This window comes from Heloderma suspectum, chromosome 6 (assembly GCF_057233095.1).
Source record: "Heloderma suspectum isolate Gila_16-S chromosome 6, 16-S_ref, whole genome shotgun sequence".
Lineage (NCBI taxonomy): Eukaryota > Metazoa > Chordata > Lepidosauria > Squamata > Helodermatidae > Heloderma > Heloderma suspectum.
Genome location: NC_139463.1, coordinates 110,735,237 through 110,759,583, shown reverse-complemented (window position 1 = coordinate 110,759,583; position 24,347 = coordinate 110,735,237). Strand labels below are relative to the sequence as shown.

The 24,347-nt window shown below is 48.3% G+C and overlaps 1 protein-coding gene across 4 annotated transcripts in view; it reads right to left on the bottom strand.

Moving 5' to 3' along the window:
- Window positions 1–2,214: 2,214 nt before the first annotated feature.
- RIPK3 (receptor interacting serine/threonine kinase 3) overlaps window positions 2,215–24,347 on the bottom strand; it is a 39,568-nt gene continuing 17,435 nt past the window's right edge. For all 4 annotated transcript variants that reach the window (XM_084806194.1, XM_084806195.1, XM_084806193.1 and 1 more), the window contains exons 6-13: window positions 21,148–21,318; window positions 19,270–19,352; window positions 17,313–17,490; window positions 15,620–15,711; window positions 14,866–14,929; window positions 8,881–8,963; window positions 7,572–7,656; window positions 2,215–4,446 (exon numbers count right to left, since the gene is read on the bottom strand). In XM_084806194.1, coding sequence (XP_084662320.1) covers window positions 4,337–4,446; window positions 7,572–7,656; window positions 8,881–8,963; window positions 14,866–14,929; window positions 15,620–15,711; window positions 17,313–17,490; window positions 19,270–19,352; window positions 21,148–21,318 — 866 coding nt within the window. In that variant the 3' untranslated portion in view covers window positions 2,215–4,336. The remainder of the gene's footprint in view (window positions 4,447–7,571; window positions 7,657–8,880; window positions 8,964–14,865; window positions 14,930–15,619; window positions 15,712–17,312; window positions 17,491–19,269; window positions 19,353–21,147; window positions 21,319–24,347) is intronic.

The following is a 24,347-nucleotide window of genomic DNA, read 5'->3' as shown; positions in this document are numbered from 1 at the left end:
AAAATGGTTAGTGTGTTGGACTAGGGAACCTTGAGTTCAAATCCCCACTTAGAGAGCAATCCTATGGGGGCTATAGGATAGTTCAGATTCCTGCAGCCGAGTTCAGAGACAGTGCTCTGACCTCAGACACAGGAGTCTGAGCTCTCCACCCTCTCCTTCTCCCCCTCACAGCCAGTGTGGAGAGAACCGCACCGGCTGCCTCTCTGAGGTTGCAAATGAACCCCAGGGAAGAGGGAAAGAGAGAGATTATTTGGGTAAGAAAGGGAGGGGACTGGGGAGGCCAGCATACAAAGAATCCTCCAGCATCCCCAGCCCCTTCCCTCCCACTCTGCAGAGCCCGAGCTAGTCGAGCGAAAAAGTCTGTCTAGCAAAAATGCAGAGTAGGAGGAGCACAGAGGCAAAGACTGCTTCCACTCTCAGCATCGGCTGCCCATCAGCCTCCAAGTTCAGAGGCTGATAGGCATCCCAATAGGATTGCACCCTTAGCTGTGTGCTGGCATTCATGGGCTGAGATTTAGTGTCATGGCCAATATACGAGCATTCCTTGTCATCTCTGCTTACACCACAGGAAAGGCCCAGCAGGGCGATAAGGGCTCTCCCTTTTTCACGCGGCTGTGGTGGGGAGGGACGGGGCCGCCCAGGCTGAAGTCTCCACATTTCCTTCCTGCGGCCAAGCCCAATGCAAGCTGCAGGCTGACCCAGGACCCGGGTCGAGGAGCTGAGACAATAAATGCTTTCCTGTCTGATGCGCCAACGGGTGGCCAGAGCAGCCAAGAAGAAAGGCGGGTCCTGAGCAACGGCCACAGCAGGCATTCCAAATGACAAGTGCATTTCCTGTTTCCTCCTTCCTGTTCTTCAGGTCTGTAAGAGACATTCTGCAAGACCCCTGGAGGGTGGAAGACAACACTTGGCAAGCTCCCTTACAGACACAAACTATGCATACAAGGAGTGTGGGCACCCACTTAAAGCACAGCTTTTTCTGCCCTCTCTGAAAGGCTGCCTCTGCCATTGAGTTTTTACTTCCCCAACCATCACTTATCAATTCAACGTCCGATCAGGCAAGCATGATAGGTTTCTCTTCCTCCCAGCTGGGCGCACATCCAAAAGCAATGCTGAAGACTCCTGGATTCTTAAAAGACACACTGTTGCATTTGGACAGTCATATACATACATACCTGTTTTACAAATACAAAGGTTTTAAGTGCTTCTGCACAGGTTGTTATTGGAAGAAATGAAAGCAGTAATGGATTTTAAAGAAAGCCAGGTTTACTCCAGATTCACCCCTCCTCTAACTCCAAAACTGATTTAGAAATAATATTAAAAAACACATGCCTTCAAAAAGGTTTTCTTACAAAAAAAAAAAAGCTCAAAAACTGATATTTCAAATAGTAAAACACACCCACCCACAACCACAAAAGCTACAGCAGTTTAGTATTACTATTAGTGCCACACATGGTTCTCTGATATGCATGTACTGCATTTGTGGGCTACATGCACAAAGAGAGCTCTGAACCCCAGTCAAATAACTCTACTCACCAGGAGAGGCTCCAGATTGCCGTTTCAAGCAGCAAGATGGAGCACCAACCTGCATGTGCATTTTCTCTCACACTCCCTCAAACATATGCATGCACAGACATGCGCACCATCCTGCAACTTTGAGCCGCAAGCTCACGGGAGTTAACGTCCTTTGCAACGCTTGTCTAGCCATCACGGGTAATGTTGCCAAGAAGTTAGTTCTGCTTGACTTAGGACAAAACTGTATGTTACATGAAGCACGTGCTTTCAGAAGCATGCACATTAGCAAAATCAGTTACTGCAGTCGGACAGGGGAAGGACTGATCTTGAATGGAAGAGCAGCACATTAGGGAAGGGAGAGGGTAACCCTTTCCATTTTACCCAAGCAGTGCTTTGCCCCCAAAGCTGCTAACTGCTACTTACAGCAGCTTCAGAAGATGATTTCCAGTAGGTGAAATGGCATGGGGATGGAGGGTTAAGAATCCCCCTCCCTGTGTGCCACTGACCTGGATTGGGCCCTTCATGGCTGATGGTGCTAAGGAGATGTGCATGACCCACTGTAAACACACTTGTCAAAGCACATGGTGAACGCAACATGTTCAGCCAGCAACTTCTCTGCAACAAAAACTGGCCAAGAAGCTTTAACCAGGGACACCAGCTAAAGATGGGTGAGAAGTCCGTTTTAGTTCATTTTTTTTTAATAAGAGTTTGCCAACATCTGCAAATGTCTTTATATACAGAAGAGAAAGAACTTGACTTCTAAAAAGAAATGTGGATGAAACCAAAACTGACAGATTAATCCATCCAGGCCAGAGCGCCTTGAGTGCTTAGCTCTTAAAAGTCTGGATCTAAATCCCTGTGTACTCAACCACGTTTGTGGTGTGGCGTTCGGGCTGCTACCTCTTTTTTCTGAGAGGCTTCTCAACTTCAACAGCTTCATGGCAGGCAGGTACCACATGGCCCTCTCTGTGCTGCGAAGAACTTTTTCTATTGAATTTGGCCGGCGAAGACAAGAATTTCAGTTAAGTTCATTTTCCATAAGAAATTTCCAAAATTTGCACATTTTGTCATATTTGGGATGGAAAGAACTTGACATTTTAACATGTTGAGTGTGGAGAGAAATCGAAACTGACAGATACGTCCGTCCTGAACACCAGCTGTGATGATGTCCCAGCTGCTCAAGAAATGTTCAGGGACATATATTGGGAAAAGAACTGGTGCAAATGCTCCCCCCACAAACATTCTCTCTCTCTCTCTCTCTCTCATTCTCTCTTTCACACACACACACACACACACACACACACATGGAGACTTCCACTTTAACTCTGACTATAACATTCCCATCAACAAAATACACCAGTTCGTAAGCTGCCCCATGCCCCATGTAGGAGTGGCACCTCACAACCATTTCAAATGTATTTTTGGTTTGAGTTCTGGACCAATGCCAAGGGTAGGCATGGTTGGCCACCTGTCAAGGGGTTATACCCCAGTAGGGGCCCACTGACAAGAGCCCTCTAGACTTGCTCCTCCTCTTCACCATTGCCTCCTCCTCTTCACCATTCTCCTCTGGTGGTGAGAAGGTTGGTCCTATTTTTCACCCGCCTCGTTTGCCTGCCTCTCTCTCAGGCCCAGACAATGGTGGAGGTGAAAAGCAGGAGCACCAGATGCCACTGCCGAGTGCTGACTTGCTCATTGGCTCTGTGCCTGTCAAGCAAGCAAGTGGTAGCAATGATGAGAAAAGGGAGAAGGAGCAACCATGCCTGGTGACAATGGCAGGGAGGAGGTAGACTTCCTGGGGAAGGGGGTCCATTGAGAGTGTATTGACCAAGTGTCAGGAGTGTTTCTGAGCGCAAGGAGTGGGATAGTAGTTCAGATTCTGAAGAAGAACTTCCAGACATGGGGAGGTACTTTCCCAGGCTAGCCCAGACATGGCTAGGCAGGCTCCTCAGGTTTCAAAGGTCCAGCTGGAGGAGGAGGCAGGCTCTTCACACACACCCCACCCCGTGAGAGATAGCAAACAAGGAGAGGAGGGTTTTTCAGGAGTCTGAATTAACAGATGCCAGGCACAGATGCAGAGCAAAGAGGGAGAAGGCTGGGGTGGAACTTAGATGGTCCAACCCATTGGCCATGCGTGAGAAGCTGCGCATAGAAGCCTCACGAGAGAGAGGCCTCCTGCCTCCTTAAGTAAGGCTAGTGTGACCACCTCCCTCTTCAAACGGCAGGCAACTTTCGTAACTACCTTTCGAACTCTCAAAGGTATTTCCTTTTAGATTGAGAGCCCCTGAGAATTTGCATCTGTATGACCTTGTGAAGAAATGGATTAAAAGCTGTAGACTGAAGCCTCTCATCTGTGTTTGATTTGGTGTTTGAAGTTCAGTGGGGGCAAAAGGAATCCTGACACCAAGGGGCCTCCAAAACCTGCAGCCGGCACTGTTTGAGCTCTTGTGTTCACTCCCAGGCCTTCGCCGCCAACTGCTGTTAGACATCGGGCAGGATGATGAGTCAATGACTTGATCCAGCAAGTCTGTTCTTATGGGATGATGATAATTTGTCCTCGGTATTCTGGACTGGGTCACCCCACCACATCAAACAAACAAACAAACAAAACCAAAGCATCACATCTGGATGAGCATGGCAATGGGGCCTTGGCTCAATCCTACAAAACAGTTCTCATGGAAATTGCTCAGAGAAGACAGATGGTACATGGGTGGGAGTTGGGGCAAGTGCAGAAGAGGTATTTGGATGGGTAGCTTGGGTAGATCTCCCAAGCAGAGGAAATGGAACTGTCCATAAGAAATTATCCATGCTCCATAGATGTCCATTATTGCTTTTTCATGGGTTTCCTCTCAGGATTGCTTTCAAGGTGCATGTAGTTACCATTTCCAATTTGTACTCCTAAGATGTCGTGGCCAGATATATGGATTCCACCATCTGGGAAAGAGAGAAGAGGCTGTTTCAGTCTTCTTAATAGTGAGGGAAGGGGCCTTCAGGCAAGGTAGACGGAGAAGATCTACCATCAAGAGGCAGCAAAGAAAGAAAGAAAGTGGCTGGAAGGCCTCTCTATCATCTCTGCTAAAAGACCAGCTCCATTGGAGTCCGTTTCTCCCTCAACTATCATCTAGCAGCCACAATGGTGTGGTGGAAGCAGGGCTCACGGGGACACAGTCCAGCACTTTTTTTTATTAGCAGGGACACAGATGTCATCTGCTGCCAACCCCATGGAATTCTCAGTTTCTTCTGAGCTTAGCAGCAATCCTCATACAGTCACTGGGGGGAGGGGGGGAGGAATTTTCCCAGCAATGACATTTTGTTCCCTGTTGTAATTCAAAGAATTAGGGGGAGGCTTGAATGAGCAACCAAAACCCATTGGCTTTTCAAAAGACCAGCTTCTGGTGGAGACGAAAACAGCTAGAACTGGTTTATTGATATGGATCAACAAAACTGCCTGAATTTTGGGACTCTCTTTGCGGACGTGGTCATGATGAGTGCCTGTACTTCAAAATTACCACTACACCACTGAGCAGCAGTGATTCCAGCAGTTTGCAGCAGAGGGAGAGATGAGGTCAATGGAGGCTGGTGGCTTCAATTTTGGTGGGACTGTGAATGCATTCTGGGTTTCAGTCAGAACCAGCCCAAACTGTAAAGGAGCTATCCATGGTGCTGAACCCTCCCCCCCAATGGATTCAGAATCTTGGATAGCTCCTTTAGAGTTTCGGCTGGTTCTGACTAAAAAAAAACCAGAATGGAATTACAGCCCCACCGAAACTGAACCACCAGTCTCCACTGGATGAGGTTGCAAGACCTTCTCTGCAAGTTCTGCTGAGAGACCACCTCCATCTGTCTCTCCCTCAGCTGTTTCAATTCAAGACAGTCATTTTACAAACTTTGCAACTTTGAGGACTGGTGCTTGAGTTTCCTTCCCCCCTCTCCCCTCTTTTCCCTTTTGGGTCATGGTTTTCTTTAGACTGAGATTGTAAGCCTGTCATGTGGCGCAGAGTGGTAGGTGGCAGTATTGCAACCGAAACTCTCCCCATGACCTCCCAGCGGAAGCCGGGGCTTGGGTAGCCAGCTCAGGTCGACTCAGCCCTCCATCCTTCCGAGGTCGGTAAAATGAGTACCCAGCATGCTGGGGGAAAGGTAGTCATGACTGGGGAAAGCAATGGCAAACCACCCTGCTATAGTCTGCCATGAAAACACCAGCATAAGCAGGCATCCCTCTAGGGGTCAGTAATGACCCGGTGCTTGCACAGGAGGTGTCAGGGTGGAAACTGAGCCCATAGAATGCCAGAGCAGTTCTGATTCTGAGGAGGATCAGCAATCTGTGGGAGAGGAGCCCGTGCATCGCTCACAGGCACAGCAGCTGGCAGAGATTCCTCTTGCTGGCATTCCTGAGATAGATAGTGACCCTGGCAGTGAAAACACTAGAGGGGGGCTTGCTGGACACTTGGCACAGATGCAGGGAGCGACGACAGATGGAGGACGCAGAAAGGAGGCGTAGCACCTGTTTGGCACACAAGCAATGATCGCATCCCATGGACCTAAGGGAAAGAGGGAGGATCTCTCCCTAGCCCATAAGTTCAGGGTCTGCAAGTGATTCTCCTTCAAATGGGGACCAACTGCCTAACCTGGAGCATAGGCTACTCTGCTGTTCATTGCTTAGTCGCTGGTGATTAGCATCTGAAAGAGTCATTAAGTTGTAAAAGCATTAAAGCCTTGAAAAGAATCCTTTTGTCTGATTCTTGAGTTGGCTATTGGAGTAGACTGAAAGAGGCCACCAGGGCGCTCCTGACAGGAGGAACCTTTCCTTTCCTTGTTTGTTACTGATCTCATGTAAGCAGATTTGTGAGTCTTTTAAGCTAAAGCATAGGGTAAAAATGGCAGAAAGAAAGGTTACATCTGTGTACCTGTGGCCCTACATGTTCTTGGACTACAACTCCCATCATCCCTGACCAATACCCATTAACCAGTGGTTTACAAGGAAAAATAATATCTACAAAGCCAATACAGTAGTATAAACATTAACTACAAAATATAAAATAACACCAGTATCCAAGACCAGGAACTAGGCATGTCTGTAGTCTGTTGCTTGGAAATCCAGCCCTTTTTGGTCTCAATGAACTTCTGCTACCCACCCGACATGGCTTGCATTTGCAAGCTGAGCTGGGGCTTTTCCCTGAACTCCAGATACTTTTTCCTGTTTGTGGGTTTTTTGATGTTGGTGGCAGTTTGCGCAAATGAAAAAAAACACGGAAAATCCACTAACTGCCCTGACTTGCTGCAGACCGGGTTGGGCCTGTTATCAGAAAATGGAAAGAGGTCCGGGGGCTGGAGCCAATGAAATCTCATCAAGCTCCACTGCCGCTCCCCAATGGATTCCCACCCAAACTTCCCTACCAGGAACCAATGTAAAGAAAGCAGAGGACATGTGGGTAGCTGGTTGTCAAATGCTTTCTCAAAAAGAAAGGTATTTACACACCTCTGAAAGGACAGCTGGGAGGAAACTATTTGAGCTTCTCTCAGGAGAGAGTTTCAGAGCATTAGGGATGCTACTCAGAAGACCCTGCTCCTTGCAGATACTAATCTAGCATCCCCAAGAAATGGAATCTAGACAAGGACCCTATAAGATGATCTCAAGTTGCAAGGGGGCTCATACAGGAGGAGACATTCCTGGTGATAATCAAGAATCGAGCTGTTCAAGCCAACAGAATCATAGAATTGGAAGAGACCTCAGAGGACTTCTGCTCCTCCAATCCCCTGCCAAAACAGGAAAATCCACTACTACAGGACCTCTGATATGGGGCCACCCAGCCTCAGCTTAAAAACCTCTATTAACGAGAGACAGTTGAGATCCCTTTCTTATAATTTGGACCTGTCGGTTTGGATCCTGTCCTCCAGAGCAACAGGGGAAAAAAAAGCTCCATCATCTATGTGGGAGCCCTTTAAATATTCGTGTTATACTGGACATTCTGTTGTTCAGTACTGCAGTGTACTATTCTAGATCATTGTTGTTTGAATGAGCATGTATGTGCTTGATTTGCTTTTTGCTGGGTACTCACATGAAGCTCCTGGGCTAAAGCGTGACAGGAGGGAGCGATCCCTGTCTGTAAATCCATCAATGCCTTGATGAGGGCCATGGAATGACTGAAAAATGATGCGGGGGGGGGGGGAGATGAGAATGAGAGAGAGAAATGGGTGGATGCATATGGAAAGTGAGAAAACTACACCCCGTGCACCCACACTTTTCCTTAGTCAGCAAAGATGCCCCCTGTTGTCCTGGTCCTGTATTGCCTTATGAAGCATCTGACCTTACTGCTAGAAGAGGGCTCCTTTTCACTGTTTAAACCACTCATCCAGCTACTGATGTAAGCAACTAACTGGAATGGGCCAAGTCACAGGAGATTCCTCTAGCAATTCAGTAGGGTTCCGATGCTTCACAAGGCAATGCAGGACCAGGACAAGATGGAACATCCATCGGGGTGCACAGAGGGTTGAAAGCAAGCATAATTTGTGACAACACACAGCTTCATCACTAATCATGGGGCACATCAGTTATCAACTTTAGATATCAGTTTCCTGGTTTTGTGAAGCCTGAGCCAACATGAAATAGCCTTGAGTCTGGCCTTAAACTGCCAGTCTTTTTGGTAACTGAATATAAAATCAACTGCTGATAATGTCACCTAGAGGCAGCTGAGCAGAGAGGAAAAGCAGGGCTATTCCACTGACTCTTCTAAGAGACCAGCTGCCTTTGACCCTCCCTCGATTGTCACCTAGCAGCAGCCATTCCATCAGGCTGCCTGAAATGTTTCCACCCCAGCAGCTCCTTACAAGAATTGTAACTTTAAGAACTGGTACCTACGTTTGCTTTTTTCCTCCTCCCTCCTCATCTATTTCTCCTTTTGTGTCATGTCTTTTAGATGGGATTATCTTTTTTTCATCACTATTATTGATCTGTAAGCCACTCTCGGAGTCTTTTCAGCTGAAGAACGGGATAACAGTATATGTGTGTATATGCTGGGCGAGGACTTGGCCAGTGATTATTGATATGAGAAGGCTATCGCCTCCATGCAAGCCCTGCTTGTTGGCTTCCCACATATATCTGGTTGCCCACTGCAAAACAGGAGCCTGGTCTGATCCAACAGGGCTCTTCTTGTGTTTTTAACCAGGGTGTTCTACTTACGCCGCCATTTTTGAAGCAAAGTGTCAGAGTGTATACAATTCATTCAGGCCTGGAGTGACTGAGAACTAACCAGAAAAGATCTCTTGAGGATGTTTTCTTTTTCTTCTTCTTTCCCAGTCTTCTACCATCCTCCAAACTTTGTTATCCCCAGGTTGCCCTCCACCCTCGAAGCCTGCCAGTTCCCTTACCTGTGGATAGTGCAGGAATCCAGGGGGATATGTCGGGAACGTTGGGAAAGGATAAATGTCAGAATAGGGACGTGGCTTGCCATCTTTAAAAGGGAAGGAAGGAAGCAGAGGAATAAGCCATCTCCCTTTTCAAAGCAAAGTTTCTCATATTTAGACTCCGTTATCGTCAGCCCTTGTGGCAACTTCCCCAGTGAGAGTTCCTTGAAAGGGGCGGCGGTGAGGTGGGGGAGGTCAGATTAACCTCATTATAGGCTGGAAGCACATGTGGGGGGTGCATGAGCTTGTGATGGCCAGCCCCACCCTCTGCCACCTGTATCCACCAGTAACTAAGCTTTAGGAGAGGCATTTCAACCAATGGAGGCTGGTAGCAACTTTTTTCAGTAGGGCAGTGGATCCGCTCTGGGTTTCAGCCCAAACCAGTCCGAACTCTAAAGGAGCTATCCAAGGTGCTGAACCCATTTTGGCAACAGCGTTCAGCACTTTGGATGGCTCCTTTAGATTTTTGACAGGTTCTGACTGAAACCCGGAGTGGATTCACTGCCCCACTGAAATAGGAGCCACCAGCCTCCACTGATTTTGAACTTTTAGAATGGGGGTGGAGAACTGCACAAAAGCCAAGAAACCACCAGACAACCTGGGGGCTGCGAAAGGGGTGAGGCGTGGTGAAGGGGCATGGCCATCTGGGGAACCCTGGGGTGCCAAATTGGGATCCCTCTACGGCCAGATTTGGCCCACAGGCCTGAGGTTCAACACCCCTGATGTACAGCAACTTTATGGCCACCCAACCTGCTCTGACCAGGCAGCAAGTCGGAGTTGAGGGGGAAGCTGACTAGGGATGTACAAATCCCTTACCTGGCTCCATGCAGGGGCATCTGTGGTGGGGGGGAGGCACTCCGTCCCTCCCCCCGGAATCCTCCCTGGCCAGTTCCGCTCCATGGTGGCTCTGCGGAGCCACTGGCCAGGGCCATCCGCAGCCGGAGTTCCAGCCACGGCTGGGCTGCTGTGGCCGCAAATGGCGGCCGCTGTAGCAGCCGCCATTTGCATCCTGCCAGGCTGCCGTGATAGGCTACGGAAGTATTTACATAGCCTATCATGGCAAAGAGCAGGGACGCAAATGGCACCCGCTATGCTGTTTGCACCTCTGCTCTTTCCGTGATAGGCTACGTAAATACTTACGTTGCCTATCACAGCAGCCTGGCAGGACACAAATGGCAGCTGCTACGACGGCCGCCATTTGCGGCCACAGCAGCCGGCCGAGAGACCAGCTGCCGCCGGAACTGCCACCGCTGGAGCCCCAGGTAAGCTTCGTCTGGGGGGATTCTGCAGGGTGTGTGGGGGGGAACACTCCGCCCCGGGTTTCGGGGGGCCGAATGCCAGTGCATTAAGCCTCACTGAAATCCGTGGCGGAATTCTCCGCCATCCCTAAAGCTGGCCCTGCTCTACTGCTGAACCCTTGTGAAGTCAAACACTCCACAATCTACAAAGATTTATCGTATTCCCCTGGTAGGTTCCCTGATTATTAACTGATGTAAAGCTTCATAACAGTTCTGGGCAGGAAAACCACATTCACACACTTCCATGCCTTGCTGCTCTGGGGGCAGTCTGGGAGTCTCACATTTGCCAACCTTCCACCTTCCACGCTCCCTTCCCAATGGGGAAAGGCTACAATGTTTGGTTGGGGGGGGGGGTTTACAAAAAAAAAGAGCTGACTTTGGGACAGGAGCATGATAAAGGGTTATAGAAGTATGCACAGTACGGAGAGGGCAACTAGATGTTTTTCTCCCTCTCTTGTAATATGGGAACTCAGGGATACCCCATGAAACTGATTAGGGAGGTACGAAACACTTACCTGGTTTCGTCCAGGGACATCCGTGGTGGGGGGGGAGGTGCTCTGTCCCTCCCCCCGAAATCCTCGATGGGGGGAGGCGATCCATTCCTCCCCCCTGGAATCCTACCCAGCCAGGCCGTGGAGCCACTGGCCAGGCCAACCCGCAGCAGGCCTTCTAGCCGCTGCCGGGCTGCTGCGGACGCGAATGGCATCCTGTGTAGGAGATGCCATTTGCGTCCCTACGCTGGCCCATGATAGGCTACATAAATATTTACGTAGCCTATCCCGGCTAAAGCGGGAACACAAATGGCATCCCCTACGTAGGGCGTCCCCTACGCCATTTGCGTTCCTGCTTTAGCCATCATAGGCTATGTAAATATTTACATAGCCTACCACGGGCTACCCTAGGGACGCAAATGGCGTCCCCTACTCAGGAAGCCATTTGTGTCTGCAGCAGCCAGGTAGGCTCCATTTCGCGGGGCTTTCGCGGGGTGGTGGGGTGGGTTTTTCTGTTCTGCCATGGATTCTGGGGGGCTGAATTCACTGGAATTCACCCCCCCGGGATCTGTGGTGGAATTCTCTAACATTCCTAAATCTGATGGGGAGGAAATACAAGCCCAGAAAAGAATGGGTTCAGTTTAAACCATGGGGCAGAAGAACCACAGGACTGGGCTGGGGGGAATCCAGCCCTCTGGGTGTCAGGAATGAATCTGAGCATGTGGAGATGTCTGGCAGCTCAGATTCCGATTCAGAATGGGAACAGCCAGAACAGAGGGAGGCACCATACGGCGAGACTTGCTTCCCAGGACCTTGACACACAGATGGCCCAGCCTGAATGGCTTCCCCATTCCTTCCCCATGAGAACTCAAGTTTCGGAAGGAGAAGAGGAGGAGGAGGAGGAGGGCGAGGGGCATGACTTGAGGGATGCTAGGGTCTGTTGCAGAGCGAAGCGGGAAAAGTTAGAGGCAGGGCTCAGATGCTCTGCCAGATTGGCCACTTGTGAAAGCCAGCATAGGAAGGAGCCACCATAAGGGAGGGGCATCCCTGTGAAGCTAGTCTGGCTGAGAAGTTCTTGCCCACACTGCTGGCAACTTCTCGAACTTCCACTTCGGCTCCTCTATTGATATTCGTAGATGTGTGGATTAGCAATTTCATTGCAGTCTGAGAGTTTCCTAGAATCTGCATTTGTAAAGAAGCTAGTCATTAACTAATAAAGAAGTGTAGCTCGAAGCCTTGTTTCCTGGAGTGTGTTGATTGTGAAGGGAGAAAGTGAAGGAATGTGATACTGGGGTTCCTTAGGAGGCCACTCCCCCCTTCCCCAACTCCTGGAGAGCTGACTTTTGTGTAGTCCCCCCCCCACTTCTAAAAGGTTTAAATGTCTCTCCAAAGGCTTCGTTTCTGGCAAGAAATGCTTTAAGCTAAAATACACTGACATTTTTGGTCCCATTCCTTTTGCCTTCAGCCTCACCCCTATGCCTTCAGCCCTGCCCACCACTGGAATGCAGCCCCCAAGAGCTTCTCCAAAATGAAATCTGGCCCTCAGGGTGAAAGAGGTTCTGTACCTCTGGTTTAGACAGCTTGGAAACTCACTTTGGAGGCTTGCGGGTTAAAGTTAGTGCTGTGCCAAACATTTCTCCCACATTTCTTTAACCATTCTCATTCAATTTGATAGTAAAGAAATTGCTTCTCAAAAAGAAATTCAATGGTGAAGAAAATGTCTGAGAAATTCTCATGGGTTGGGTTCAGGTTGCTTGAACTTACCTTATTTAGGAGGTGGCTAGGAGTGTGTGTGCACGAGTGTCCTGTCTTTCATTGTACAACCATCTCTCTGGCAGCCTGCAGCCTCCTTGGCTTCCCACAGTCCAATTAAAGCCCAGGAGAAGACATCATGAGGTAATTCCTCCCCTGGGGCTTTTTCAGATCAAGAAATGCAGGCAGCCTGAGAGGCTGCAGAGTAATGGAGAGATGTGTAATAGAAAGAAAACACACACACAACCCTTGGTTGCCTTGCAGTGATTAGGGAAGCTCAAAAACATCACAAACATCAATTATTAGACACCCTGAGAATGAGGTAGAACAATGGAAGCTTCTTTCATGGGGGAGCAAAACTTTCAGGACACTGGAGGCCAGATTTTGACACAGCACTAGCTCCGTCTCTTCCCTGGAGCTTCCCCCTCATACCTGCATTGTGGTGGATGCAAAATGGGAGCCGGCCTACCAACACAGTTGATGCTTTTGCCGCTTGCAGTGGCAGCACAAAAACCCTCAAACCCCTCATGAAAAAAAAAGCTGTGCTACACCCCCTGCCAATGGTGAGTCCTCCCTGTGAGAAACGGTTGAAAATTTCTCCTCCCCCTGGAGAAATTTAGTGAAGTTGTCCTCCCAATTTCTCTGCCCACAAAGAGGGTAGAGAATGTTGAGAGGCTATTTATGCACATACCTGGTTAAAATAAATAGATGAAGGCAGCTGCCAGCAACCGGGAACACAATCAGCATTAAGTTAACCCCCACTCTGCCCTGTTCATGCCTGGCAGCCTGCCAAATCACCAAAATGCCCCCCCCCACACACACACACACACTCACCCCAATTTCACAGCCTATGAACAAGGTGGTGAAGGATAAGCATGTGGGGGAGGCATTTGGAAGTTTCAAAATCTCATTTCCAAACACTGCATCCAAGAAGACAGAACTCTAATGCACCCCTCCACCATTCTCCTAGTCATTTATTCCCCTTTGAAATCTACTTTAATCAAGAGAAATGCACTCAGAGGCACTTAATTTTCTGCAAGGGTGCAAAAAGTGTCACCGCTGGCAGAGACATCCTGGGAACTGCAGTGATAATTAAAATGAGAACAGCTAGCCAGCTGAAGTGAAGACAGACATCCTTCCTATTAGGAGCAAGTTTCTGTTTTTGGTTTCTCCTGTTATGGGGGGCGGGGGTGAGCTCTGCTTCTTCCCACTCGTACTCCTCTGATGATGCACAGGCCTGGCTCCAGTACAGAGTTTTGCCCTTCTCCCATGCAAGCTTCCCCCAGCCATTTTTTCTTCTTCTTTTTACTACCCCCCCAACCAGTATGTTTAATCCATACAAATATGTACTTGGCACCTTTTTCTTTTCTTTTTAAAAAGGCAACCCATTTTTTTTAAAAAAACAAAAAACAGATTTAAAACACTTTTTCTTGATGGCTCTGTGTGAGTGTATGATTGTCTGAATGTGTGAGGGTTTTCATGATTGCTACCAGAACAAGCCAGCCAGTACTGGCTTGTTCACAGCTGGGTTGGTGGGAGAGGGATGGTGTGATAATTGCCAGAAGGACCAGCCAATTAGCACTCTGCAGAGCAGAATAAGCAGGCTGGGAGGAAAGGGCTTTGTAATTGTCAGGAGGGCTAGCCAATCAGCACTCTGCAGAGCAGAATGAGCAGGCTGGGAGGAGAGGCTTTGTAATTGTCAGGAGGGCTAGCCAATCAGCACTCTGTAGAGCAGAATAAGCAGGCTGGGAGGTGAGGCTTTGTAATTGTCAGGAGGGCTAGCCAATCAGCACTCTGTAGAGCAGAATAAGCAGGCTGGGAGGTGAGGCTTTGTAATTGTCAGAAGGGCTAGCCAATCAGCACTCTGTAGAGCAGAATAAGCAGGCTGGGAGGTGAGGCTTTGTAATTGTCAGGAGGGCTAGCCAATCAGCACTCTGCAGAGCAGAATGAGCAGGCTGGGAGGAGAGGCTTTGTAATTGTCAGGAGGGCTAGCCAATCAGCACTCTGTAGAGCAGAATAAGCAGGCTGGGAGGTGAGGCTTTGTAATTGTCAGGAGGGCTAGCCAATCAGCACTCTGCAGAGCAGAATGAGCAGGCTGGGAGGTGAGGCTTTGTAATTGTCAGGAGGGCTAGCCAATCAGCACTCTGCAGAGCAGAATGAGCAGGATGGGAGGAGAGGCTTTGTAATTGTCAGCAGGGCTAGCCAATCAGCACTCTTCAGGAACAGCTAGCTTCTCCTGGAAACAAGAAGAATCAGATGCCCATGTGTCCAATTGAGCTTGGAAGTTGTGGGGGTGGTCAAAAAGAGGTGACAATGGATACACAGTGGGTTCACTGCTCACTGTCTTCACTCCTAGTCCCAGCAACAGAAAGGGATTCCAGCCCCCATTGGAAAGAGGAAAAAAATACCTGTGGGCTTGAACCGAGTCCGGATGTTCACTGCTGGATGATGAGGCTGCTCATGACCTGGACCCTTGAAGAGCAAAGCATTAGTGTCATTGGAGATGGTCTCACATTTGAGATCCTCAAAGCGTTCTGCTCACACAAGCAGTGTATGCAGACACATCCTACTACATGATGCTAATTGTCTCAACACCACCAGTACCATCATCTGCCTTCTCAAGCTCCCCACTGAAAGGGCTGGTGCTGCCACAGCCCAACCTTCCAAGACAGATTGACATGAGAGGAGCCATCTTGAATTGTTCTCTGAAAGCACTGCCACCATCTTTGATTCCATCAGACATGAGTGATGCCGCCACTGCACATGTGCGCCAGGATTCAAGAGGTCCAGTGTGTGCTCCGCAAGAGCTCTGCCAGGAGTGAATTTAGAACTTGTGGGCCTTCGTTCCACAACGAACGTTCCTTCGCTCCACTTCATTCCACTTCGTTCCACTGGGCCCAGCCCAGTGACTCACTAAGCCCTCACCACACATTTGTCACCCACTAGTTTCCATAGCAACCTCAGCCATGGCTTTCTACTGAGGCCCCCACCAGCTCATTCTCTCTCTCTCCTATGTATCTCTGACCCAGCCTTTCCCAAGTTGGCAGAATCCAGATGGTTTGGGGGCTAAAGCTCCCATCAGCCCCAGCCAGCATGGGCACTTATAATGCAAAATGTCTGCTCAAGCCCACCCTGCTCTCCCCACCCCCAAAGGGTTCTTACTTTCCTGCTACAAGCGCTGTGACTACGATGAAGGGTCGTGGAAGGTTTCCTTTCCTGGTTTGCTTTGAAAAAAGCTTCAGTGGGTATAGCTTCTGAAAACAGAGAGAAAGAGGGACGGAGAGAGAGAGAGAGAGGGAGAGAGGGAGGGAGGGAGGGAGAGAGAGAGAGAGAAGGTGAGTGTATACAATCCACTTTAAAAAGGGAGGTGACATTTCCTCACAATTGACACCATTGATAAAGGCAGGCTTGTCCAGGCCTATACACACAACCTACTTTCCAACTGCTGAATAACCCCAACTTCAGTGTTTTTATCAGGGCTGAGCCAAAATGTCCCACCCTCCCCAAAATTGCTTCCCTATTCATAGGATGTGGAGAGGGGCCATTTTGGGAAGGCTGGGTGTGTGAAATATTGGGTCAATGTATCATAGCATCAACTTGAGTCCCAATGTGATTGGGGACAAATATCCCTGTGCTGCCTCTGGAGCCTTGTTGGGGGTAGGAGATGGCTTCTGCTAGCAACCAGAATAACAATTGCTGCCTAGACCACAAAACAGTATGTAGGGGAGGCCCTCGTTGTCTTGCCACATGTAAAGGAGATAGGGAAGGGTCATAGCTCAGTGTATAGCACATGCTTTGCATGCACATTGATCCCATGCTCAGTCCCCAACATTTCCAGGTAGGGCAGCTGGAAAAAAATCCTGCCTGAAACCCTGGAGAGGTTCTGCCAGTCAGTGTCGACAATACTGAGCAAGATGCGCTAAGGGTCTGACTAAGTATAAGGCAGCTTCCAATGGTCCTGCCTTACGACTGACTCGAGGGAGGGCCTTCTCCAGGGTGGCCCCCTGACTGTGGAATGAGCTCTCCTTAGAGGTCCAAGAGGCACCTGTGGTGCAGGTGTTCTGTCAGTGAGTAAAAAACATACCCCTTTGTGCATATATTCCTGGACATTGGTTTTTGGTACCTGCTGTATTGACTCCTGGATATTTCTTATCGGGATGTACAAGAATTTCATTTCTGCTCACGAAGCATGAGAGACTGCCCTGTTTTCAACCCCAATCACCAAAAATGTTAGCGAATCACCAAACCTGTGCTCCCGTTGGATTTACGCAACTTTCCTCATTCTATTTGCGCACATTTCCAAATTCGCACAAATTTCTAAATTAGCCCCACTTTAGTCTAGGGGGGAAATTTGTGCAAATTTGCTGAAATTCGGGGATTTTTGTGCAGCTTTCACACTCAATTGCTGTTCGTTTTGCGCAATTTTCCTGTTCGTGCAAAATGAGCAGTGATTGCAAACACGAATGTAAGTTGGGGGCGAGGCGAGCGGCGAATCAATATTCGGAGAATCTTGAACATCGGTCATTTGTCCATACCCAATTTGTTAGATGTTTTACTCTCATTTTATTATATTGGATTTCTCTTGCAAAGTGCATTGTTAACATTTATTATTAAAGTGGATGATGATGGCAGGGAGGGGAGTAAAGTGGGAAGCTTTATTAAGCCTTTCGCCTCTGCCCTCGAGTTCCCACTTTTTCTGAAAAGAACATTCGGTTCAGCCCAGATAAGCCTGCTAACATCTCATTCTCTTTCCCATGCTGCCATTCATTTCAGCAGGATTTGGGCTGAACTTATCCTCAGGTGATCATATCCTCAGAAGTGGACAAAGCTCAAAGCTCCCGTTCCACTCCCTCACCATTTTGCCTGGATGGGGGTTCTTCCAGGTGCAGCGTATCCAAACGCTCCTCCAGTCCAGAGGAAGCCCTTAGCTGGTATTCCACCTTTTCGGGTCTTGAGGAGGCAAGACTGGCACCATGTGATGGCAGACCAATGGAGAACCTTGTTTTCTTCAAAGGAGAACTGTTCCTCTGCACCTTTGGGAAGGACAATAAGACATCTGTGTAGAAGACCGCAGGGGAAGGATCCCATTATTGTTAAGATTGTTTCATTGACTTAGGTGGCTCTGAAAGCATACAATAAGATATTCACATTGCAAAAAGTGTTTAAACAAAGCTCCTGAGGGAACAAGGAAGTCTTTATGCAAAAGGAGGATGACTCTAGCAATGGCTATTAGCCGTAGCCCAATGGAAGCAACAGTGAGAGCAAGTTATTGACTTCATGCCCTGCTTGTGGGCGTCCCTGAGGCATCTGGTTGCTCACTGTGTTGGACTGGAGCAGGGGTGAGCGATATGCAGCCCTAGGGCTGCATGCAGCCCTCAACCTAATTTCAAAAGCCCTCTGGAAGTGATCAGGTCAGACTTCTGGCAAGAGCCATCTGTCCTTCCTTTCTGCTTGGCAGGGAGGAAAAAGGAGAGACGAGGTGGGAGAAAGACAGAAAGAAAAGGGGTGGGGGAGAGAGAGGGGGTTGCACAAAAAGAGAGAGAAGTGGGTGGCACAAAGAACGAGGGAAAAGGAGTGCAGAAAAAGAGAGAAAAGGGGGTAGCAGAGAGAGAAAGGGGGTAAGAGTGAGAGAGAGAGTGAGAGAGAGAGTGAGAGAGAGAGTGAGAGAGAGAGTGAGTGAGAGAGTGAGTGAGAGAGAGAGTGAGGGAGGGAGAGAGAGAGAGAGAGAGAGAGAGAGGTGGGTGGCACAAAGAGTGAGGGAAAAGGAGTGCAGAAAAAAAGAGAGAAAAGGGGGTGGCAGACAGAAAGAGATGATCTGGTTCCACCCAAATGTTCTCTGCTCCTGGACTAGATGGCACTGTTTGTGTTCTGATGGGATACTTTTGTTCCTTCCACAGGATTAAAGCTGGGGCAAGTATTCAAGCGTAGCATGAGTGCAGAAAAAGAGAGAAAAGGGGGTAGCAGAGAGAGAGAAAGGGGGTCACACACAAAGAGAGAGAGAGAGAGAGAGAGGTGGGTGGGTGGGTGGCACAAAGAGTGAGGGAAAAGGAGTGCAGAAAAAAAGAGAGAAAAGGGGGTGGCAGACAGAAAGAGATGATCTGGTTCCACCCAAATGTTCTCTGCTCCTGGACTAGATGGCCCTGTTTGCGTTCTGATGGGATACTTTTGTTCCTTCCACAGGATTAAAGCTGGGGCAAGTATTCAAACGTAGCATGAGTGCAGAAAAAGAGAGAAAAGGGGGTAGCAGAGAGAGAGAAAGGGGGTCACAGAGAGAGAGAGAAAGAGAGAGAGAGAGAGGTGGGTGGCACAAAGAGTGAGGGAAAAGGAGTGCAGAAAAAAGAGAAGTGAGGGCTTCTCATTTCCTGCCAGGGCTTGTGTGCCTTCTCCTCGGTGTTGAGAGTCTCTTCCACTGCCTATTCCCTGTCCCCCTTCCCAAGGTAGGGAAGGTGGAGGAAGGACTGGCAGCAAAAAAGGAGAGTGAGTGACAGCAAAATTGGACTGCTTGAAAACCATAATGAATTTATGGTGGGCAACTTGTGGCCCTCCAGATGTGTTGGCCTACAACTTCCATCATCCCCAGGCAGGATGTGCCAGCTGGGGTGGTGGGAGTTCTAGTCCATCACACCTGGAGGGCGCTAGGTTTGGGAAGGCTGCTATAGAGACAACGAGAGCTGCCTGATGTGATATAGTGAGGGAGAGAGAAAAAAAACCGGCATGTCTGCTGAGCAGGAGATGCAAATAGGGCACTACTGCTGCCTGGTGGCCAGCTGCAAGAGTGCAACTGAAATGTCACTTCTTTTCCTTCCCCTTACCAAAACATCCTGGACTTCTCGAACAGCAGCCATAATCCACTGTTTGTAATAGGAATACACACTTTCCGTTTCTTGGCTGCAATCTGAGCAAAATGGGAAACAAGAATGAGGAAACAGTAGTACATCCGCCTTACCGCACACCCCTCAGTCCATTTACAAACTGGGGTTTGGCATATTAAAGTTGCTCTACAGTTATGAATGACGCAACTTTGTCATCACATGTGCCCACAAACAAGCAAAACAACAATTGGCTTTTAAAGTGCAAAAATGCCGTTTATTGTGTGCCTCGACTCCAGTTCTTGCCTAACTGAGGCCTAATGTATTTGTTACCCAAAGAGCAAGCCATCTAACTACAGGGGCTGTAGTAGGCCCAAATCTCTGGAGGCGTTGCCTCACAGAATGGGTAACCATGCAAAGATGTGTTTGGAGTCTTGGCAAAACCCGCAAGCAGCAAACGAAGCAGGCCAAACTGTAGCAGTTTAACGTAGGTCAGAGGCCATCAGGGCCTATGTTCAAAACTTGTGTTCAGTGCCAAGGCTCATCCCTGGAACTCACGAAGAACTAATGAACAACACGGTGCCTTCACCATAGCGAGCGCTGCTGCTCCAGATCCTGTGAGCGGAACTGAAATGCGAACAGTCTCCCTGTCTCTTTTCTGGATGAAACTAGTGCTGTGCGCAAATGGCCTCTTGGAATTCTCCACCTTAGGGAGAGAAATCTGGGAGACAATTTCACCGAATTTCTCTAGGGGAGGAGAAATTCTCAACCACTTCTCTCAGGTAGGGCTCCCTATTGGCAGGGCTTGTAGCACAGCTTCTTCCTTTTTTGGTAAGGGTTTTGAGGGTCTTCCTGCTGCAACAGCATCAACTGTCTTGGCAGGCTGGCCCCCAGTTTGCATCCACTGCAATGCAGGTGGGGGCGGTGCTGTGTCCAGCTCCAAGGATAAGGTGGAGTTAGTGCTCTGCCAAAATTTATCCTCCAATTTCCTGAGAGTTTTCTCCCACCGTGCAAGAGGTTTCCATTGTTTTGCCTCCTTCAGGATGCGTTATAATGTATTTTTGTGGTGTTTTTGAGCTGACCTAATCACAGCTAGCCTCCCGGGCTGCCTGCACGTCCTGATCTGAAAAAAAACCCATGGGAGGAATTACCTCATGGTGCCTTAAACTGGGCTTTAACTGAAGGGTAGGAAGCTGAGGAGGCTACAGGTTGCCAGAGAGATGAGTGTACAGTGAAAAACAGGACACTTGTACTCATCCCTTGGCCACCTCCTAAGCCCAAGGAACCCAAACCCAACCAATGAGAATTTCTCCAAAATTTCTTCACTGCTGAATTTCTTTTTGAAAGCAATTTCTCTTCTATCAAATTGAATGAGAATGGTCGGAAAAAATGTGGGAGAAATTTTCGGCACAGCACTGGCTTAAACCCTCTGTGCTGAGCATACATAGGTTTGCATCAAGGTTCTTTTAGTATATTTTACCAGTCAGCAGAAGGGTGCATTAGTAAGAAACATGGCCTTCTTGTCTGTTACATTTACATCCCACCTTTTCTCCAAGGAGCCCAAGAGATGTGCATGATCCTCCTCCTCTCCCTTTTATCCTCACAACAACAACCCTGTGAGGTAGGTTGGGCTGAGAGTCAGTGACTGGCCCAAAGTCACGCCATGAGATTCATGGCCGAATGGGGACTAGAACCAGGATCTCCTGTGTCCCAATCTAACACTCTAACCACTATGCCATACTGGCTCTCTGTGGTTCTGACTGAGTCCAAAGGTTAACGTACTGGACAGACATGAACGCTGTCACCATTTTAACAAAAGGAGGTTAAGTTGTAAGCTGAAGCCAACCTTGCCTCGGTGGGCAACCTTGTCACATTTCTTACCTCGGAAGGATGGCCTTTGGGCCTTGTCGTTATGCCAGCACTGTTTCATGAGCCTGACCATGTCTCCCAGCTTCAACACATTATCTGTCTTCTCCAGGTCCTCTGTGTTTGGCCTCTGGCCTTGAGGGATGAGTCTTCTGAAGAGGGAGCTCATATTGCCAGGGTGGACGTCTGAGCACGAATGGATATATTAGTAGTAAATAGAACATTCCAGAAACTCATAGGTTTGTACATTTTAAGGGCAAATTCACAGCTATGGCTACTTATCTGTTGATGCAGGGGTGCAGAACCTTAGGACCAGGGCCAAATCTGGCCTTCTGTGGTTCCTCAGAAGGCCATGCCCCTTCCCCTGGCCCAACCCCCTGTACCTCAAATCACCAATCATTTCCTGGTTTCCCGGCATTTTCCCGCATTCTAAAAGTTTGGTATGCCTCTCCTAAGCCTTTGTTACTGGCTTTAAGTTCTTTAAGCTACATTATGATGGTATTTTTTGGTATGTTGGCCTCTGTCTTTTTGTTTTTGGCCCCACTCACTACTGGAATGTAGCATGTGAGAGCTTCTCCAAAATAGAATTCAACCCTCAGGCTGAAATAAGCTCTGCACCCCTGCTTTGACTGAGGTCACAGACTTTTTTCTGATCATCACACTTTTCTCACACATTTGTATCCCAACCTAGGCTAGAGTGAGGAAGGGTCATACTACCGCTATACAAATCTATGGTGTGACCCACTGCAATTTCAATCTGGATTGGATGGATACTCCCATCAAGTATAGCCTGATGGGATCTGAGCTAGCGGTGATCAACCAGGAAAGAGGTCTTGGGGTTGTGGTGGACAGCTCAGTGAAGATGTCAAGCCAGTGTGTGGCCACTGTAAAAAAGGCAAACTCCATGTTAGGCATAATTAGGAAAGGAATTGAGAATAAATAAAACTGCCAATATCACACTGCCCTTATACAAATCCATGGTGCGACCACACTTGGAATACTGTGTACAGTTCTGGTCACCACACCTAAAAAAAGATACCGTACAGAAAAAGTACAGAAAAGGGCAATTAAATGATCAAGGGGCTGAAGCATCTCCCCTATGAGAGAAGGTTACAACAGCTTGTTTAACTTGGAAAAAGGAGGGTAAGGGGAGACATGACAGAGGTCTACAAAATTATGCATGGTGTGGAGAATGTGGATAGGGAGACATTTTTATCCCTCTATCAAAACACTGGAACCTGGGGTCATCCCATGAAGTTGATTGGTGGGAGAATCAGGACAGATCAAAGGAAGGACTTCTTCACGCAGCGCATAATTAAACTATGGAACTTGCTACCACAGGATGTAGTGATGGCCACCAATTTGGATGGGGGGGGGGGGTAAAAGGGGGTTGGACAAATTCCTGGAGGAGAAGGCTATCAATGGCTACTAGTCTTGATGGCTATGTGCTACCTCCAGTACCAGAGGCAGTGAGCCCCTGTACACCAGTTGCTGGGGAACATGGGCAGGAGGGTGCTGTTGTGCTCATGCCCTGCTTGTGGGTTCCTGGTCGACAGCTGGTCGGCCACTGGGTGAACAGAATGCTGGACTGCATGGACTCTTGGTCTGATCCAGCAGGGCTCTTCTTACGTTCTTATGTCACTCAGCGAGTCTAGGGGTTCAAATCCCAAATAGGGATTCAAACACTGTCCTCCCCAGTTAAGTCCAATACTCTGTCCACACCAGCACAGTGGCTCTTTTCTTGGTAGTAGCAGTTCACACACCCATTTGACTCCCCGAGGGTGGAATAATCTACTCTCAAAGGCTCGCCTGGTGCCTTTCTTGATGGCCTTTTGGTGCCAGGCAAAGACTGCCACACCAAGCCTTTTAATTCAATCTGATCTGTTTTATTGTGGCTGAGTTTATGGTTTTCATGCTGCTCTTTGCAGTTTTACTTCTTCCTTTTAGTATAATTTTGCATTTGAAATGAAATGTTTTACATTTGTTTCATTGCATTTTTAAAAGTTGGTAAGCCATCATGTGCATGTTGCTGAAGGATTGGCCAGATAAAGACCTCAAACAAACAAACATCATCATCAATAGTAGGGTTGTACAGATTTTGGAAAATCTGTCCCCCCTGCGTTTTGTGGATTTACAGGTGCCTTTTGTTCCATCATCCACTCATTGAGAGAATCAGATTTTTCCCCATTTCCCAAATTTATGCAAATTCAGACTTGCGAAAATGCGCAAATCTCCCCAAAATGCATAAATCCTCCCCCCACCTGGCACAAATCCTCCCAAAATGTGCATTTTTATGCTGTAGCCTATGGGGGAAACTGACATTTTTCAGCCAGTGTTTTTTAAAAAAAAAAATTACACATTTTTCTACAACTAAATTTGTGTAAGATTCTGGAAAATATTTAAAAAAACTGTAGTTCACTGAGGAAGACTAGGGAACTCGAAGAAAATTCTAAGCATCCTCACTAAGCCACAGATTCTTTGGGGAGGAACCATGACACTTCAAAATGTCTAAAACCAATATAACTTTACAGGGTAGAGAATATACTCTAAGTAATCCTGTTTGATCATGTCAGGAGCGCCCTAGCGGCTTCTTTCAGTACACTCCAATAGACAACTCAAGACACAGACAAAAGGATTCTTTTCAAGGCTTTAATCCTTTTACAACTTAATGACTCTTTCAGAAGCTAATCACCAGCGACTTAGCAATGAACAGCAGCGTAGCCTATGCTCCGGGTAGGCAGTTGATCCCCATTTGAAGGAGAATCACTTGAAGACCCTGAACTTATGGGCTAGGGAGAGATCCTCCCTCTTTCCCTTGGGTCCACGGGACGCGACTGTTACTTGCACACCAAACAGGCGCTATGCCTCCTTTCCACGCCCTCCATCACTCGTCGCTCCCTGCATCTGCGTCGAGCGTCTAGCAAGCCCCCCTCCCACACTCTCTCACTGCCAGGGTCACTATCTATCTCAGGAATGCCAGCAGGAGGAATCTCTGCCAGCTGCTGTGCCTGTGAGGGATGAGCTGGCTCCTCTCCCACGGATTGCTGATCCTCCTCAGAATCAGAACTGCTCTGGGTGTCTATCGGCTCAGTTTCCACCCTGACAGGTCATTGGATGTGCATGATCACATGCCCCCTTCTCAGACTTGTGTTGGGTAAATATGGAAGTGAAACTCCCCCTTTTTTCTTACAATGGCTCACCAGTGCCTATTAAAT